At 41.3% G+C, this 19,271-nt stretch overlaps 1 protein-coding gene across 3 annotated transcripts in view; it reads left to right on the forward strand.

Annotated features, from left to right (window-relative positions):
- The first annotated feature begins 397 nt into the window (after positions 1–397).
- The window catches only part of larp1 (La ribonucleoprotein 1, translational regulator), a 62,907-nt gene continuing 44,033 nt past the window's right edge, over positions 398–19,271 (forward strand). For all 3 annotated transcript variants that reach the window (XM_075486620.1, XM_075486621.1, XM_075486622.1), the window contains exon 1: positions 398–1,034. In XM_075486620.1, the coding sequence (XP_075342735.1) occupies positions 671–1,034 (364 nt within the window). In that variant the 5' untranslated portion in view covers positions 398–670. The remainder of the gene's footprint in view (positions 1,035–19,271) is intronic.

Below are 19,271 nucleotides of genomic sequence, written 5' to 3' on the forward strand. Positions count from 1 at the left end.
GGTAAGCTATGTGTGTCTTTATGTTTTTTTTATGTGCAATAGCTTAGTTAAATATGTTACTTATCATTGGCCATTTACATGTCGTCATTTAGTAGATGGTTTTCTGCTCTTTGTATATTAAGAGCAGTTACATGGACAAAAGTCCATGGCTACACAGTGAATGATTAAAAAATATATATCTTTACAGTCATGCAAAATGCGTATTTTGTTCTTTGTTTCTCTCTGTGGCTTCAATCCTTTAAAAAAAAAAAGAAAGAAAGAAAAACGACGAAATTTGAGATTAAGACAATATTTTATGACGAGTGCTACTTGAAAGCACCATCTCGCCCTGACCCTAAAGCGCGCTCCCTGCGTTTACGTGGCTACTCCCCCTCCACAACGTACGTGCGCGCACCCCCTCATCGCGTGGTGGGGATCATCCATATTGCTGCTAGTGGTGGGGATAAGGTTGTAATCCTAAGAGGCCCTCGGACACCTTTCTTTATTTTTTACATGTTTAAACCCTGCGCTGACTGCTCCGCGTCGTAGGCTGAAGCTGCTTAGGTCTCGGGGCGACAGAGGAGCGGCAGTACCCGCGGAACAACTCCACATTTCCCCTGTAACTGAAAGCGAAGTCAGCTTGGGGGGAGGACTGGTAATCCTGAGGGGGTAAGAAAGACGGTGGTGGGAAATGGCCACTCAGGTGGAGGCTCTCCTGCCCAGCAACCCGCTTGCCAAAGCGGAGGAGCACGGTAATGTGATCCGCGGCGAGCCGAGGGAGGAGGAAGAGGACGGCCGGGGCGACGGGGCCAAGCGGCAGACGGGTGTCAGCGACAGTAACCCCAAACAGGGAGGGACCACCGGCACCGAGGAGCAAAGCTCCACACAGGGGACAGAGCAGAGCAAAGACGGCTGTGACAGCGAAGACAAGCAAAACGAGGAGGGCGTCTCAGGCAGGAAGGAGTTTACCGAAGCTCCCCCGCCCAAGGTGAACCCGTGGACTAGGAAAATGAATGCGGTGACCGTGGTCAGCGTGAATGGACAAGCACACACCGGTCTGTATCCCCACTACATGTCCAACTACTGACTGTCATGTTGTAGAGGTGTCTGTCCGTCTAGCTTTGGTGAGACGGGACGAACATGTTGCCTTTATACGGTCTCATATCATTTATTTAACCAAAAAAAAAAAGCCACTTAAAGCAAGAGCCCCCTCTGGTTGTCCTCTTGTTGCTCCTCGCCGGTTGGTTATATTTGGAGTTAAAGCCCCCTCCTCCTCCTCATGTGAAGGCTATTCTTGGGGTTCATGGGTTGCTGACCGCACAAATGGTCACACCCTTTAAAAAAAAAAAAAAAAAAAAAAAGAAGTTAAAATGCTCCAAAACGTCCCAATGTTTGGTCAGAGCTTATTATGTCAAGGTTTAAAGTTAAAGTCTTTACTTTTAGCTTAGCATTCACGCTGTGTTTGTCCTTTAATGTTATTTTATAGGTGTACATTTATGATGGAGCTCTCAGACAACATTAGTGATGTCGGGCGGTTGTTGTGGAGTTGCTCTGCGTGTCACCACTCTTTACAAACCGCATGCATGAAGTTTTTATGCTAGTGCAAGCATTTATTCGGCCTTATCAGGGGATATTATTAGCGTCTTAATTTCAGCAGTGTCATCGTGCATTCTCTTTGCAGACGGCTGTGTGTCTTTATGATCAACCTTCATGTTCTCCCTCTTGTGTCTCATGTCTAGAAACCACACAGTCAGGACAGTTGCTAGCAGACACCCTTCTCTGCCTTTTCAAATATTGAAAGCGGTTTTTACTTCTCTGCGTGTTTGTATTTTGGACATGTGAGTAACGTGGGTGATATAGCCACGTCAGACGTTAAGGAAATATCCGCCCTGGTCTCGCATTGCATCAGTTATCAGAGAAGTGGTACGCATGGTCGGTTGTGTAGCAGCTTAGCTTAGCTAACAATAGCTCACAGACTCCCCCTTCGGCCTAGTCCGTCGCCAAGCCCTTCCCATTCAGATGTTAGCGTTAACGTGGTCATGTTCTTGTTTCATTTACGGTGTCCAAAACATGCTAACATCTCAGTCTCTTTTAGTGAAAGCTCCCCGCACTGTAACATCGCCCCAAATGTAACAAATGCTCGTTTAATCGCTAAAAAATAACAGGTTTGTTATGAGACGTCACGTGTTCACTCCACGTGTTCCCCGAGAAAAAGGCATGACTTCTGCTAGCTAGCTGGCTAGTTCTCTGACTGACTGGGCTGGAACAGAAGCACTATGTCAGTTCAGGATGTCCAGTGTGAGACAGCCTTGCTGTTTAGTGGTTTGTAAGGTGGATGGCATGTCGTGTGTGCGTTGTCAGAGTAACCGTGGCTCATACCTGCTTGCGCACCTTGCTAACCACCGTTAGCATGGAAGCTAGAGAGCAGAGTCATCATTACTTGAGCATGATCTCACACAAATTACCATGATGTTTTATTTTGTCAGGATTATACAATAGTCAGCCTGGACTGCTTGTTGAAATCAAAGTCTTATTTGCGGAATATTTGGGGGATTTACTTGGGACAGGTCCCTATGGTGTGTCAATACAACATTGATTAGTTATTTTTCTTGGATTCTGGCTGTCTTGCAGTCAGGTCATCTTTGTTACAGCTGTGACCCGTCAGCTTTCTGGGTTGTCCATTTGTGTGCCAGCTGGTTTGTTTGCAGTGTTAAATAATGTGTAACTATTGTAAACTTCAGGGTATGGCCTGTACCCATGACCCACACGAATGTGCTTCAAAAGCTGTTACAGTAGTCTTAAACCTGAGTAGGAAGTCAGTGGTGAGTTAGCCAGGCAGTATTGCCCCATTATGAGTATTTCTTTATTTTTCTCACTAATCCGTTTTTTTTTTTTTTTTGTTTGTCTTTCGTTAGAAAAGTAGTCCCAAACCTTTGTTGTGGATGTTTGCAGTTTATACAAAGCCGAAGTCACCATGTTTTCGTGTACATAGCTTGACAAATTCAAGCTGTGGTTTTGGCTTGAGTGGCCCATTTCTTAAATCAAGATTTCTTTAGAGCACAGCGATAATGTGGAAATGCCTTAAATGACTGTAGGTTGACACATGGTCTTAATGGACTAATTTTCAGTCACAATTCCCAACGTGTTTAGCCCTTTGTTGGGAATTTGGCTGCATTGATATTTACACATACCTCACTGTTTTCACTTGAACTGTGGAGAATGTGCGCAGCGCCCAGGTCCATGAGAGTCTACTTGGGCATATACCTGCAGGGGGATTAGATCCCTAACCACGTTATCTGGATGTATTAGTCAGGGCTTGAGAATCTAACCATAAGTTGGAAAGGTAAAGGCTCGTGTATACTTCGCAGCAGTGTGTCGCAGTGAGCTTGTCGCAGACACGACGCAGTTATTTTTGTTTGTGATTGAGGGACAATCATGAACAAGCTAGGATTGTTGGTGTTACGGTTACGGACGTCATTCAACAACAATGGCGACTGGACGAATGCGCACTTTGATTGAGATGCAGCTGATCGATCTAGAAATAGAAGAAATATTGCTACTACCGGAGCTGGCAGAGAGGGAAAGAATCATCACGGTTAGCTTCAGCCGGTTAGCAAACCGGAAATACGCATAGTGTAGAGCGGATGTAGAGTTGACCAATAGGAGGCCTCCTTTCTCTCCTCCCTGCTGCGATGTCTGAAGCAAAACTTAAACATAAAAGAGTTTAAGAAGAAAAACAACAAGAAAAATATTGAGACCACTCGTAAAAACGATAATTTGGCAATAATAGCAGGTATTAAAAGTAAAAGTAAGAGGTTAAAAGTATACAAAAAAAACAAACAAACAAAAGGGTCTTTTCAAAAAAGCTCAGTGGCATATCGGTGGATTAGATATAGGCTCTCCCACAGAGGTAAGTTTTAAACTTAGTTTTAAAAGCACAGAAGGAGTCTGTGACCCACACCCAAGCGGGGAGCCTGAAAATTAAATGCGCTGCCTCCCATTTTAGTCTTGAAAATTCAGCCAAGCGTTCTTTTGGTGTGATAGAGAATGGTGAGAAGGGTCAAAGCTTGGTCATTTTTGTATGTAATGAGAAGCATTTTAATTTGTTTTCTAAACTTTGTCTAAACTTTGTGGCCATAGTGTTTTTCATCGACTGAATGATCTTGAGAATACTTGTACACCCAGCAAAGATGGCAATGCAGCGCTGTTTTGGGACAAGATGATTTAAGTGATGTTATGCTGATTAAGGAAAGGCACTCCATAGACCTGTTTAAAGAGAGTTAAAAGACCAAGCCTGTTCAAAATTACTTCAAGGTTCCTCGCAGTAGAACTGGAACCCTGGAACCAGACTAATGTCGTCATCAGCGGCTATATGGTTTGATTTTTGTAGCGAAAACTGAACTTGTTCCAGTGCAAAGCCATGTTGGATACCATAACCAGCACTGGGACCTGTGGAGGCAACAAACTGGAGTCTATCGCATCAATTAAACTTAAATGGGTCCAAAGCAGTACCCTTGATTCAGATCGTATGTTCCAAGTTTTTTTTAACAAGCTGCTGTGGTCAAAGGTGGGAAAGGCATCACTGAGATCACGAGGAGCAATGTACAGCAGGCTGTGAGACCAGTGTGCAAAGACTGTGCAGCAGTGTCCATTTGTGTTTTACAGGAGTTATTTGTTCTGGAAACCAGTAAACTGGAACACTTTATTTTGAGGTTTAGGGTCTTTCAATTTTGAAAGTTGCTTCTGTCGTGTTTTATTTGGCAGCTCGTTCATGCTCGCACTATTTTCTTAGCGGTGGCGGAGTAATATCAGCGAACATCCAGTACAAAATGTCAAATAAAACACGACAGAAGCAACTTTTCGCCACAAAATTTAATATGGATTACCAGTGCACACCAGTAACCACTCCGGTGAATTGATTATTTTGAAATTATATTGTGCTTTTACGGACCTTTCTAGACATGCGCATGACTTGCCATTCTGAAGCAGGTTGAGAAGAATCAAAATTAGGCAAATACCGGAGACAGCAGTAAACATCAAAAAAGCGGTGAGGGGGGTTCTAAAACATTGCAGACGACTCAGAAAAGAGGCTTAATGTTGAAAATACCGCAGTTCCCCTTGAAAGTTCTAAAGACTGTCTCTGATTGGGACTTTAAAAAAGTGCTTCCCCTAAAATCTTTATCAAAGTTTGCTTTTGATTGAAATTATTATTCATATGAGAGGCTAAATCTAATTATGGTAGAGCAATGGTACAATAGTCTGTAATACATCGTGTGACTGAATAACAGTCCTGTCATCAGCCCTATTCGGACGGGACTAGTTCAATGGGGGGACGTATGGTAATGTTGGTTAACCAGACGACGCCAGGGAGAAGAAATGACCAATTTGGACGGGACAAGAAATCCCTGTAATATTCATCTAACATGGGAGGAGTTGTTGGTTACGCACAACCGTCACATCCTGGATGCTGCACGTCTTCATTTCACTTCCGTAAACCCCATCTGTAAACAGACATGGCGCCGACCATGCGTGCTTGCAAGCAGCGCTTCATCCAGAACCTCCATGTTTGCAAACAGACACACCTAATTGTTTCTCTCTTTAAAAGGATGTGACGATATATTCCGTACTTATTACCGAAGGTCGCATTCGCACGGGATTAGTATTACCTATGGTAGATACTCCGGACCGTTTCACAGGAGGTAGAATTCTCGGCAAAGTTTACCGACATACTCCGCTATCTTTACTAACATGGCGCGTTCGGATGGGACTAGATTTCCCCGTTATTATTACTTTACCCCAGGATCCCCCATTAAAGTAGTCCCGTCCGAATAGGGCTTTAGATAAGAGTGCAAGCGGAGTGGGTGAAAATTCTTTAAAACAGGTTTGTAGTTTCTTACTTTGACTTTATTTGTGCAAGAAGACTGAATTTGAACAAGCAAAAAAAAAAAGTAGGTCAGAAGTGCCACAATTTTAGAAAGCCGAACTTTTACTTTAAATGTCATTTTAAAAGAGAAAGCTGAAACCTGTGTAAATGCTCGGGCTTGCCACAATAAGAAAAAAAAAATGAAAATGAAAGCACATAGGCTCACATATCTATAAAAAGTGACAGCGTGATATATAAAACCTGTAGTTTATCCAGACATAAAAACAGCATCATTGTTTAAACCGAATTATCACCACACACCACTTTCTATGTCAAAGACTGATCGTCATGTGACTCAAGAACATTGAACGGTCTGATGCCTGAATGTCACCTCTGGAGTATACGGGAAGATGCTCCGGGTGTCCAGAGTTCAGGGAGGCCTTGATTTATTGTTGGAAACCATTTGAGACATTAAAGTCTAAAACTTAAAGATCCCACAACATTCAGTCCAGACATAATTAGACCACATGATGGTTAAGCAACACGCTTCTGGTTGTTGATATTCTGAGGAAACATCTGAGTCATGTGTAGCAGTTTAAGGCTATAAGATGTGACCACACTGGATTTAGCTGCCTGTTAAAATGTATGGGAAACAGTGTGGGACTTGTTTGCACATAGCTGCAAGCTGATAGGGCCTCTTTCTTTTTTGTTTTGCATTCTGCTAGATGGAACGTCTACAAGCTGATTTCCAGTCAGTCTGATTAAGTGGGGGTAAATTTGACCTCATTCATGGAATATTGATGGGCTATTTCCTTGGGTTTAAGCTTTAGACTGTTTGAGTTTTATTAGCTGCAGCTTTGTCAATGAATGTTTTTTTTGTGTGTTTTCCTGAGTATTGCAAACTCGGGCACTTGGGTAAGAACAGTTTGTCAGCTGACTCTCACAGCAGTTTTGGTGGTAGCAAAAGGCAATTAGTTGCAAACAGGATCTTACTGAGTGAAACATTTTACAATTGATCTCTGTCCAGTACACAGAATTAGCTGTAACTGCAGGCAAAATGCAGCCACTTTGCAAAGCCCGTGAGTTTCCTGTCCTGCTGTGACACCTGCTGCTGCTGGCTGACAGAAAAGCAGCATTTAGGCTGAAAATAGACCCTCGTCCAAAAAATATGAGGGGCTGTGTGTTGCTGCAGATACTGGAGAAAAAAAAACAAATTTCGAGACGCCGGGTGTTTTTCATTAAGCTGATGTGTCTCTCGGTGTCCTTACCAGTGTTGTTGTTCCTCCCACAGAGGAACAACAACAATTCATGGTGCATTTCAGGGATTTGATGATCCTCCATGATGGCTTGGGGAGATTAATTACCAGGCACTATGAGGAATGAGAGGACACTAAAGTTAGCAAAGCGTAAAGCACCCATCGTCCAGTGTTAAAGTCGTCGTCCCTGTTCAGTCTCATTTCTTTTTGTCCTCCGTGAAGAATACAGCCTTATGTGTGCTCCTGTCTTGAAGCTGAGGTTTGACCCTTCAGTCACAAAGATGATGATGGTAATGATAAATGAATTTGTTTTTTTTTTTTAGTTTGGGGAGAAACCCTAAATTACTTAAGATGATGTAGCCCACTCTGAAACCTGCAGCAGGGGGAGAGTATTACACAAACTCCACTCAGTGTTTACACGATTTCAGCTAGTTTCAAATTTAGTGCAACATTTTTTTTGTCTTTAAACTTGGAAATACAAACGAGAACGTCAAGCTGAGCTGCAGACAAAAGCTAATTAATAATTTTTTTTTAACTTAATGGGCTACATTCATAGTGAGTTAGAAAAGCTGTTAAATGTCTGTGTTAAATTCTGAGTGCTGCAGCTTATTTATGGTTGTGAAATGTGTCGAGCTGAGCTCAGCTGATTGGTTGGTTTGTGGAAATTATGATTTTTTTTTTTTTATTTTTTATTTTTTTATTTTTATGATTGAAACATTTCTTTTTAAGAATGTTGCTTTCCCACAGCTGTTAATTGCCACGCATTTGTCTTTGTTCATATCTATGTTAAAACACATTTTTATCTGTGTAAACCATGTTTGACATTTATAGTGCAACTCCTGTTTTTAGAGCAAACAACAGAGCATCACATTAACTTGGACTTTACAACGGCAGAAGAAAACATTTGTCTGGCTGAAATTGAACACGTTTCTCTCTTAATATTTTTGTGCAATTTGAAACCAGCTGATTTTGGCAAAATGAGCTGTAATGCTGCTCATTGTCTGTATCCAGGTGGGTTAGTTCGGCATCGGCGTTGTTAGATGTTAATGAAGGACTGACATATTTTTATGCTTGAGAGGATTTCTGTGGTTTACCTCTTTAAGCGCCTCTGTCCTGCCTGATGTGGTGACCGTCATTTGTTCCAGTGGAAGAATAGTGAAGCGTAAGCTGCTACATAAATGTGTTCATTGTAGCCACAGTGTCGCACCAACAGCGGAAATACAAAGATGGGTGACAGTCTGTGTTTGTGAATGTTTGAAGAATCAGATGCAAACTTTGTCCACTGATCAGTGGATGGTTGGAGATGATCAGAATGGAGTTTTCTAAACATGAAACACCATGGAGGGGCTCCAAAGAGTACACATGGGGTAGGAAATAATGCAGAAAGTATGCTGGGGGAATTGCATTGTTTCACTTACAGGATAATTTATATTCGATTAGATTTAATGACTGTGTTTGTGTTGAATTCTACAGCGAAATGACCAAAATCCTCTTTGGGAGAAGATGGTGTGAAGTAGCAGTAATAAGTGCCACAATCTGTTTTCTTTGACAGCCCCCTTATTTATCTGATCCACTGATGAGCTAAAGAGCTGGCTGGGCAAACTGTGCAAACGTGTCAGTTGTGGATATTTTAGTTCTCACATGAAGCTCCTCCGGAAAGTGTCAGGGCTGTAGCGCACAAGAGTAAAGTGTTTATAGTACTACCCCCCAACCAACTGTTAATTGGATTTTTGTAGAAGGGTTCATGTTCACATAGTTTTGGCACCCTATGGAAAGCACGGGCAAGATGAGGTAATGAGGAGCTTAAACGGTAAACAATGATTGAAAAGCGTTCTGGATATATCAAAACAGAAAGCAGACAGTGTTTATTGTAGCGTTCTTACTCTATCGCTCCTCTCCCCCCATGCTTGAGAAACACACTCATCACACACACAATGTCAGCTGTTTCTTAGGAGTCTATGTCCTCAGACGCCCAGCTCGAGTTACTTTTATCTGCCTCAGTGTTGTGTCTGCACTTGGTGATAATGGAACATCCCTCGGTGGACGTTCGGGTGGGGACTGTTTGTGTGTGCGATGTGTTCACTTCACAAAGCTTCTGTGGCCATATGTCATGACTTAGATGGGACTTGGTTTTACGTTTTGGTTTGGTTTTATGGACTGGTTTTATGTTTGTGAGGAAAACTAGTTTTTTAATTAACGCAAGACAAAAACAATTTAAGTTATAACGGGGAAACATTTCTGTTCATAGTTTGACATGATACGTGTGGCTGTACGTGTAATGAAGCAATTTTTTTCATTTTTTTATAAAAGCTTCTGTCAGCACTCCTGTTGATTGAAGCCATGGTTTGGATTCAGTTTCACTCCATTCCTGTTTGTACTCTCCACTTTGTATGTTGTAAAAGAAAAGTGAGGACAGCAACACTCTGACGTTCAGTGCAGTTGGCAGAAGGTTAATTTGATAGCATTTAACATAAGCAAGAACTTTAAGCATGTACAAAATTGTAGTGTACACTCAACAATTGATGGCCTCTGTGGAACAAAAAAGTAGCACTCGTTGTGTCGCTGTAGCCTGCTCATTTTGGATTATATTAATTTACTGGAGAGTAAATTTTTTTGCAGGAACCTCCAGACCTATTTGGTTGTAGAGAACCAGCTGTTGAAGTTGTTTAAGCTGCGGTGCGAGTAGCCGATTCCCTGCAGAAACAGCCCTACCTGCACTCTACAGTCAAATTAAAGGGGATGTGCCATTTTTTTAATTTTTTTTTTAAACAAATTGACATGGTTTTCCTTGGTCATAATAAGACGTCTTCGACATGGATTGGTCAAAAAAACGGTAAAAGAGACGGGGACGATACATCATCTCTTTCCTCCTCCATTATTTTACACCTCTATTCCAATGCATAGTTTTAGGGGCCTGGAGTCACCCGATTGATTCCATTCTGTCCTTCTCTTCCTCAAGCCTCTAGCATGGTTGCCGCGTCAGCTAGCGCAAGCGGTGTTGATGACGTCACGATTTCCAAAACCTCATGACAATAACCTCAGCAGCAATTTCACTTGAGACATTTGATTACGCACAAGCGGGCACGCAATTCAAGTCCATGCGGACCAGGAGGAAAGTGTGAGACCACAGTAGGTGAACTGTTCACATTTTAGGTGCAGTCGTTTAATTTCATTGTTCATATGTAGCTGCTGGGGCCACAGTCAGTCTTTTTGTCTGCTATACATCTGCTTGATGTGTGATGGCGCGGTGTGGATTCTCTGTTCAGCTTAGGGCTGTCGCGGTAACCGCAAAAATGAAATATTGCGATATGAAGAAGCCCACCGCGCTTCATGATCGCACGTGACCTGATCTCACCACAACACACGTTGAGAAGGTATCAAAACTAAATGTTACTTCGCCACTTTGGGAGCATTTCAGCTTTCAGCCAAATGAAAAGGGGGAACCAGCCAATTCAAATGAGGCAATCTGTAAAAACTACGGCAAAATGGTTAAAGTAAAACAAGGAAACACGACTAATTTAAGGGCTCATCTGGCAAGTAGCCGTCCAGCTATTGAGGTGCGGTTGCCGCCGCCTCCTGCCACAGTCGCGGAGCAGCTCATGTCGGGGCTAGCCGACAGCTTGAAGTCGGCGGTTAGAGCGATGGGTAAAAATAGATTATGACGAGATTTTTTTACGACCCTGTCAATCAAAATGACGGACAACGTAAAAAGTCTAGCGCAACCTCTGTTTCAGATGGATCAAAATGTTAACGGGTGTAAGGCCCGACCGATTATCGGCCCCACTGATATATCGGGCCGATATTTAGCATTTTGGGGATATCGGCATCGGCCATACTTTCCATAAATTTCCACCGATAAGTTTATATAATTTTCACAACCAATTTTGCAGCCGTCTTCTGCTCTCGCCACTTTGAGTTCATGAGCATTGCCCCCGCCCGTCACAGCATCTGATTTGTTTGGCACACGGAATACAACCAATCAACACGCAAGGCTGCGAACGGTTTCAAGGTGGCCGTGGCGCAAGTTGGGGGCGGGGTGGCTACTGAACGCTGTGAGCGGTTTCAAGGCGGCTGCGGTGGTGGTAGTATTACTTGAAGCAGAGAGAACAAACTCCCTTCAAGGTAAGCATATACGAAGCCTTATCCCCTGCAATAAGTCACAAACACACCGACGTTGCAAAAGCATGGCACCACAACGTCTTTATTAGTGTATACAACTAGTGAAAATGGTCCATTTGATCTGTGTTACGACGCAAACCTTTAGCTCACGTAAGGATAACCAGAATGACAGCGAATACTCCTCACTGAAACGGTTGTCCATAAAGCAGTCTCAGCATAGTGTACAGTAATTTTTAAATCCTCACATGGAAACGTGAACGTGTCTGTAGTTCTACACGAAAGGTGGACTGAAAGCCATGGTCAATGAAGACCAAATAAAAGGTGTTTGTATTTGTTCCTGAGACTAACCATTTGTTAACGCAAGCCTGCTAGCTACTTGGTAGCCTGCCGGTGTGAGAGCCTATCTTGTTCCGTAACAACTGGTTACCCATCACGTTAGAACCAACGGTGATTGGTCGTAATGTCCCTCTTACTTAACTTTAATAGAATTAAGTAGTGATGCTTCGATCAGCATTTTTTTGGACCGATCACCAAAATCATGATCTGCCCGATTGCCGTTCACGGAAGGAATCGGACATTTCCATGCCTTTCATCTAGCAGAGAGTGCCCCATTTATAGAAATTAAACCGCCAGAGGTAGCTGGGGACATGTAGAACATGAATCTGGTAGAATTTGCAGAAAACAATTAGTTTTGATTTTTCTATTAATATTTTAAGATGGCCATATACATCATTCATTGGGTATGATTTCAACATCAGATTATTAAACATTGATGCAGTGAAATGACTTGAAAATCACCACAGAGGTAGCTGGGGACATGTAGAACAAGAATCTGGTGGAGTCGGCAGAGAACATTTTGATTTGGTTCTAAATGAAGTTTTCAAATCTGACTATGCAGAAATGAGTTTGATTCTGAATATGCTTCAATAATTTTGTTCTATCATTTTGTTTTAATCATTAAAAAGAATGTAGTAAAAAAAACAACCAAGTAATGACAGGTGTATGTATTCCAACAAATGAAAGATCAACTTCGATATAGATTTCTGAGTTTACGGGGTGCACTTGAATGCACCATAAATCCGCTCACACGCTTTACCGTACGATGCGATGTAAACGGGCACTCGATTTTCAAGTGTAGCTAGCGCGATCGTGCCTCTCTGAAGCGCAGATGGCGTGACTGCAGTAAGTTTCACATCTTTCTGACAGACTTTGAAGAAATTCCAGACAGGAGAGGTCATGTTGTCGAGATGCACTGTAGAGGTTTTGCCTGTTCGGTTCTGTACACACGTCACGTACCACATTAGAAAGTGGTCGCTAGTAATTTACGTCATGTGATCGGTTTTTTGATCGGCATATTTTTCAGATCGCCGATCAGGTTATTTTTGGGCATTATCGGCCGATCATGATCGGCAGCCGATCGATCGGAGCAGCACTAGAATTAAGTTTTGGCCAGTCGATGCGTTTCAAACATCTGGAGTAACATCTTGTTGCGGGTAGCCAGACAGGCTGTCACACCACCACCAAGTAGCTAGCAGGTTTGCGCTAACAACCATGGTGTTAGGTGAACAACTTCATGAAGCCGTATGCGACGCGACTCAGATGGTTCACTGTAAAGTTGTACAGGGATGTTTATGTTTATTTTACTGTTTAGAAATGCTATAAGCAGCTCCCTACACTTGATTTTTAGTTCTCAGTCAGTTCATTTTCTATTACTTCTTAATAAAAAAATAGCATATATTCAAGTATTCTCATAGCAGGGAGTGATTTATTTTTTTATTGATAATTATGTATTTATATTATTTTATTTCCCGTTTTATTCTAAGTTATGTTTGGCTTTATTTTACAAATGCTGCTGGCAGCTCCCTGCACTTTTCATTTTTACAATTAAAAAGACTTAATGGATATGAAAGTTTGTGTCAGGGCATGCTATTTTTAATTTATCGTGAATAATGTTTCTATTTATCGGTTGTACATATCGGTTATCGGCCTCCCATTTCCATAATTATCGGTATCGGCCCTAAACGGGTGAATCGTTATTGAATCTTGAGGCAGATAAAAATGTGCACATGATCTATTCTTTAAATATAGAACATTGGAACCATAAAGATGTTTGCTCTGATATTTGAGGCACCCTCTAAACACTGGAACTGGTTCATTCTTTTAAAAGGTTAAATCTTGATCCAGACTGCAGTTCAGATGTTTAGCTGCCACTATTAGAATGTTCAGTCATTTTCTTTCTCGGGAAAGCAAATAAGTGGCTCAAACTCTGTTGCAGTCAACCTGCAGAAAGCCTTGGAGAATAGATTTGGATGTAGAGCTAACCAGTTAGAGTTCAGCACCGGGCCTATGGTGTCGGATAACGTTTGAGGTCAGTTTAGATTCCAGGTCTCTCTCTGTTACTTGACCTCAACTTGTTTGTGTGTGTGAGCAGGTTGTTAATGTGGCAGTGGTTACCCAGGGAGATGCCTACTGGCTCTCTGAGCTTTTCACTCTGCTGGAGGTGATGTCACCACACTGATGGTGTGATGCAGTGTCTGTGAGACATGTGGTCATACTGTACACTGTTGTTTCCTCCATATTTGGTTCTTGCAGGCTGACTTCCCTGTGCGGTTGTCGCTCTGCTCTGCTCCGCCTGTAAGACAATCAGGTTGCAAGCAGATAAAACTGAAGTGTGTGTGCTTCACACTGATTAAACATTTTTGGAGAGTTTGACTCGAGTATTACAAGTTAATGGCAAAGTTGAATATGACGTCTCCTGAGCGAGGCGCTGTCTTTAATGAGCAATTTTTAAAGTCCCACATTTGTGTCTCTTCAGTTCCTTAAAGGGATTTGTTTCAGATGAAACATTTAAACAAGGCTGGGCTGTATGTTTTGTTCAGAGAGGTTTAAAAGTAATTTGAAATGCATGTGGTTTGTTATGAGTGGAGCTTTTCCCCCACATCACTTGCCACAGTAACGGGGAAAGCCACAATCTTACACTTGCCAAAAAGAAGTAAATCTGTCACCAAAAATACGACCTCATAATTATGATACAAAACATGTGAGTGTCGGGGTAAAAAACACATTCAGATACCAAAAGTCCCAACATCTGGTGAGGACTGGGCCGATTTCCCAACACTATAGCTGGGCTTATTACTGCAGAGCCGACATGGCACAGAGTTTATTTTTAGGTGTCACCAGCGATACCCCGTGGGATTCAGAGCAGGTTTTGTTGCCAGCGCTTGCTGATGCACACGTGGGAATTTCTTTAGACTCTACATGAGGTGTGTGTGTGTGTGTGTGTGTGTGTGTGTGTGTGTGTGTGTGTGTGTAGAGTTTCTGAGAAAAAATGGGACAGTTTTTATGGGATGCAAAATAAAAGATGGAAGGAAAGAAAGATGACATCTGAGAGTGAGCATCAGAAGAACAGAATGTGGTTATGGTAGCTCTGAAATCACTGCAGCTGCTTTTTGATTTGAATGAATTGTGAAACTATTTGGAAATTGGTCTGTCATATCTACAGCTTATATTAAGCATTAATAAGAAAAATGTTTTGAAGTTTTGCAATAATGGAGCACAGACGCTCCCAAATGCAGTGGATTCGTTAGGCTGTTGATTTAAGAGGGAATAGCCATTTAATCCTTAAAAAAAATATACTGTATACATAATTTACATATTAAGTATCTATTGATCAGACATCTGAACCATAACTGATTACATTGTTGAAATCAGTTTTTATCGTGTTGCAAGAATGCAAACAAATGCATCTCCTAAACGGTCAGTTTGGTAAGAGATGTGAAGAAAAAAAAAAAAGAAAAAAAAGAGCCCAGTGGATCGACATTGTTTCTGAAAGCAATGTTCCTGCAACAGTTAGCAGAAACCTGGGCCAACCACTTCTTGTTGCACTTGTCTTATCGTCCTGCCACGTTGAACATGTGACCCTGGAGGAGATTGTACCTGAAAAAGGGTTAAATGCCAACTGTCCATGACTGAATTGTGGACAAGAGAAATTTGAGATATAATTTGGCAATGCAATTATTTGGTCATTAGCAAAGTTATTTGGAAATGTATGTTCTGTAATTCAGCTGCCATGCATCCTTATGCAGTCACTGATAAAAATTATCAGTCAACAATTTTTATACAGTCAATCAGATTGGAGTGTGATAGTGTGATCTCTTAAGCTAGGTACTGTATGCTCTTCATGCTTTGACATTTATAGATTGTAATTTGTGTCCAAATTTATGTTGGCACAAAGCTGTACCACAAGCTCAGAAAAGACACACACACTATGGAAGAGATGAGTCACTGCACTGAACAAAAAAGGTTGACATGGGTGGTGGTGCAATTTTGACCAAAGCATGTCACAAACGCATAATGAAGACCTCAAGAAATTGTCAACTAATTAAAATGGGTCATAATTTGACCGCCTTTAACAAGTCTTCATTTAACCACTTTACCCCTCCATTATAAGCCTGTCATTAAACTTTTAGCTGGACATCATTAATAGTTCAGTGAAGCAAACGGAATACACAGCCACACATAGGCCTAACTTGATGAATAAATACCCATTGTTGTCAAGTTAAATGTATATGCAGATTTTCACACAGCTTAGAGATAAATGATCAGATTTCTCTGAGATGAAACTGTTGCTTTTCTTTTTGTTAATCTTCTCTGTTTTTATTTATTTTTTGTTCATATGCTTCTGTTACTTGGACATGTGTCTCCGTAACGCCCACACACCATCGGTGTCCTTGAGTTGAACAGAATATAACAGTTATCAGAGCTCTTGTACATTTGGGCACATGACACTTAACGCTCAGTTCTCACTCTCAACTGTTGAGTCAGACAGTTCTCGTGGTGTTATCAGTCTTGCAGCTACTTTGAACAAGTAAACTTTTTTTTCAAAGAAAGTCCAACACAAAATAGTATTTTTGAAATGTTGTGAAGCATCTGAAATGTTGACAAATTGGATATTGAAGAACAATAAACTGGTTTTAGTAGCCTAGATGTTTTTATGGCCACATATCGTTGCTTTAAGCATTGCTTAAAAAAGAAATTCTGGGAGGTATTTGCATGCACAAAGAAGATTTCTGGAGAGCTACTATCTGAATGTGCTGTAGACCATATGACTGCCTCAGGAGCAGCGGCTTATAGCTTGGCAGTTATCCTGTGCTCTAGGAAGCTTTGGTCTGACCTTAACCCATCATCTGATCTTATCTGATAAGTACTGAACTTGAGTGATGCATATATGCCTAAAGGTGGTCGGTTGGTGGTGTGCAGCTCAGCTGATCAGGAGAATGCGGCTGAGCTCCTCAAACCTGCTGTTGATCATTGAACAACAGCCCATTGTCCACTTGACGTGGTGACCGGTGGACTATGAAATTAAATCACGGCTCAGATACAGTTTCAGGAACCAGTTCTGTTCAGTTCGATGCTGCTGGTGGTCTGTGTTGTTGCTTGAAGTCTGAAGTCTTTACAAAGCATTTGTAGCTAATTTAATTTCATGAACCATTTATTTATTTATTTTTTTGCCAAAAATGTTAACCACATAGCTGCAAATGGCAATGTTGTATACTGTAAAATGTCTAAAGATTTGTGATGTCAGACAACTGCTTTAAATGCAGTTTCTGTTTGTGAATTCTGGACTTTTCATCTGTTTGTTCATCCAGCATTTGATGTGATGTACGTCTTACGATGGCACACTGAGAGATCTTAATGTGTTATTTATATGGGTAATTTTTAGCCCATATAAATAGGCATAAACAAGGTTTGTGTTTCTAATGTTTGTGGGCAGTGTGTTTTAATGACAGATTGCAAATCCTAATGAAAGAATGTCAATAAGTAGTTGGATTTCCTTGTCCGGTTTTTAAAATCAAACAAATATAATTTGGGTAAGTGAATTTAAAAGAAAAAACTGAAAAGAATTTGCTGTTGATAATAAAGTGAACAGCCAACCTCTGAAGTACAGTATAAGCGGCATGGTTTGAACTTGTGGTTGAAAGTAGATAAAGATGAGGAGGCTGGTCCACGTTACTCTGGAGTTATGATGCTCTTTTCCCCTTCAAATCTGAGCAGCTCACTTGGTGACACATTTACAGAACTTCTGTGCCCCAAACAAAGAGAGAAGATTGTGTTTTCCCCTTAGTTTTTCACTTGGTAAAACCCCCAAATATGCTTTTAAGAACAAGAAATATGGTACATATTTTTTCACATTTCCCCTTTAAAGGTTTACCACAATAATTATCCTGGCATTGGATAAGCTTTTGATTAAGTAAAGGATTGTTCTGATGTATTTATTTTTGTGGGTATTTGGTGATGGAAAGGACTGTCTGTCTGACCAACTGCAAACACACCAACTAGCATCTCTGTAGCACACATCCTGATAATTAGGATGAGCTAATCATGCGACAGTGATCAGTAAAGAATAACTTTCCCATTCTGAGAGGTTAATGAATTCATGAACATAGTTGGGATGAATTGCAAAACTGGGGAGAGCATGTCAAATTAACATCTGTAAACAATCTCGAAGTATGGAGGCTGTCAGAGTGCTGGGTCATGGTGACGAGGCAGAAATAAAGCTGTTTCATCAGCTGGCCCACTTCCTGTGATGAAGATTTGGAAACGCATCAGAGGACGTCAGCATTGATATCAGGAAAGGTTGTATAATTCACCACCTTATAAGAGAGCTAATGGTCAAAGTGTATGTGCCACCTAAGCTATGCACTGTAAGCAGCAGTGAGTGGGACAGCTATTGTTGTTCACAAACTAATCAGATAATAAGGGTTAAATACTTGTGGAATTCATGCTGATTCCTTTACTTAATTTAGCACAAAGTTGTTGCCCCGGCCAACGTTTGTGCCTCAGACTGCTGAGAGGAGAACAAGAGTGTTGTTTATAGGATAACTGCGGTATTTTCAACATTAAGCCTTATTTAGTGGAGTGGTTACTGGTGTGCGCTGGTAATCCATATCAAATTTCGTTGCAAAAAGTTGCTTCTGTCGTGTTTTATTTGACATTTTGTACTGGATGTTCGTTGATATTACTCCGCCACCGCTAAGAAAATAGTGCAAGCAGGAACGAGCTGCCAAATAAAACACGACAGAAGCAACTTTTCGCAACGAAATTTGATATGGATTACCAGTGCACACCAGTAACCACTCCAGTGAGTTGATGATTTTGAAAAGGGACGTTTATGGTGCTTTTACGGACCTTTTTGGACATGCACCATGCTTGCCATTCTGAAGCAGGTTGAGAAGAATCAAACTTAGGCAAATACCGGAGACAGCAGTAAACATCAAAAAAGCGGTGAGGGGGGTTCTAAAACATTGCAGACCATACATGAGGCTTAATGTTGAAAATACCGCAGTTCTCCTTTAATGTGGAAGTAGTGGTAGTCTAAGGTACAGATGGAAAGCTGCAGATAGAGCCACAAATCTAAAACTGTCATAGAGATATTTGGTTGTACAAGCTAGTAGATGACTTTGTAGGTGGACAGTTGAACTACTGATGAGCAGACAATTAACAAGCTGGCCAGCCACGATGTTCTAATGCTAATTTGTGCTTTAATGTGCTGATATTTTGTTGTTGGGAATGGTACATTGTCTCATTAAGTGAAAAAGTGTTTTGTTTCAGTAAATTAATAAATTTAATTAGTAAATAAGTTTGGTGTAATCTTGGTAGCTTTTCAGGCTTTTTTTTCACCAGTGACTTCTGCCACATAACTGCAGGTAAACCATTCGTCTTACGTGGAGAAGTTTACACTGCATCAGCAGAGGGTTAAGAAGTGGATTGTGTTGCACAACTTAGTGAGTACTAAGTAAGTACCCTCCATCTTTGCTCTAGTTTTCTGCTCCTTTGAAAGTCAGGAATTATAATATACCTGGAGATGGGTGACAAATAAAATTAAAAAACAAAACAAAAAAACATGTTTGTTTGTAAGGTGCTTGACTACCACTGTCTGGCAGCACGGCTTTAGTTCAGCCTCAGGTGGGTGAAATCCTACTGGTGGGATTGGACAGTTTTTCTGAATGATATTCCCTCATTTCGTGTTGTGAGGATGGTGGTAGAAAACATCA

The sequence above is a fragment of the Odontesthes bonariensis genome, chromosome 16 (assembly GCF_027942865.1).
Source record: "Odontesthes bonariensis isolate fOdoBon6 chromosome 16, fOdoBon6.hap1, whole genome shotgun sequence".
NCBI classification, from domain to species: Eukaryota; Metazoa; Chordata; class Actinopteri; order Atheriniformes; family Atherinopsidae; genus Odontesthes; species Odontesthes bonariensis.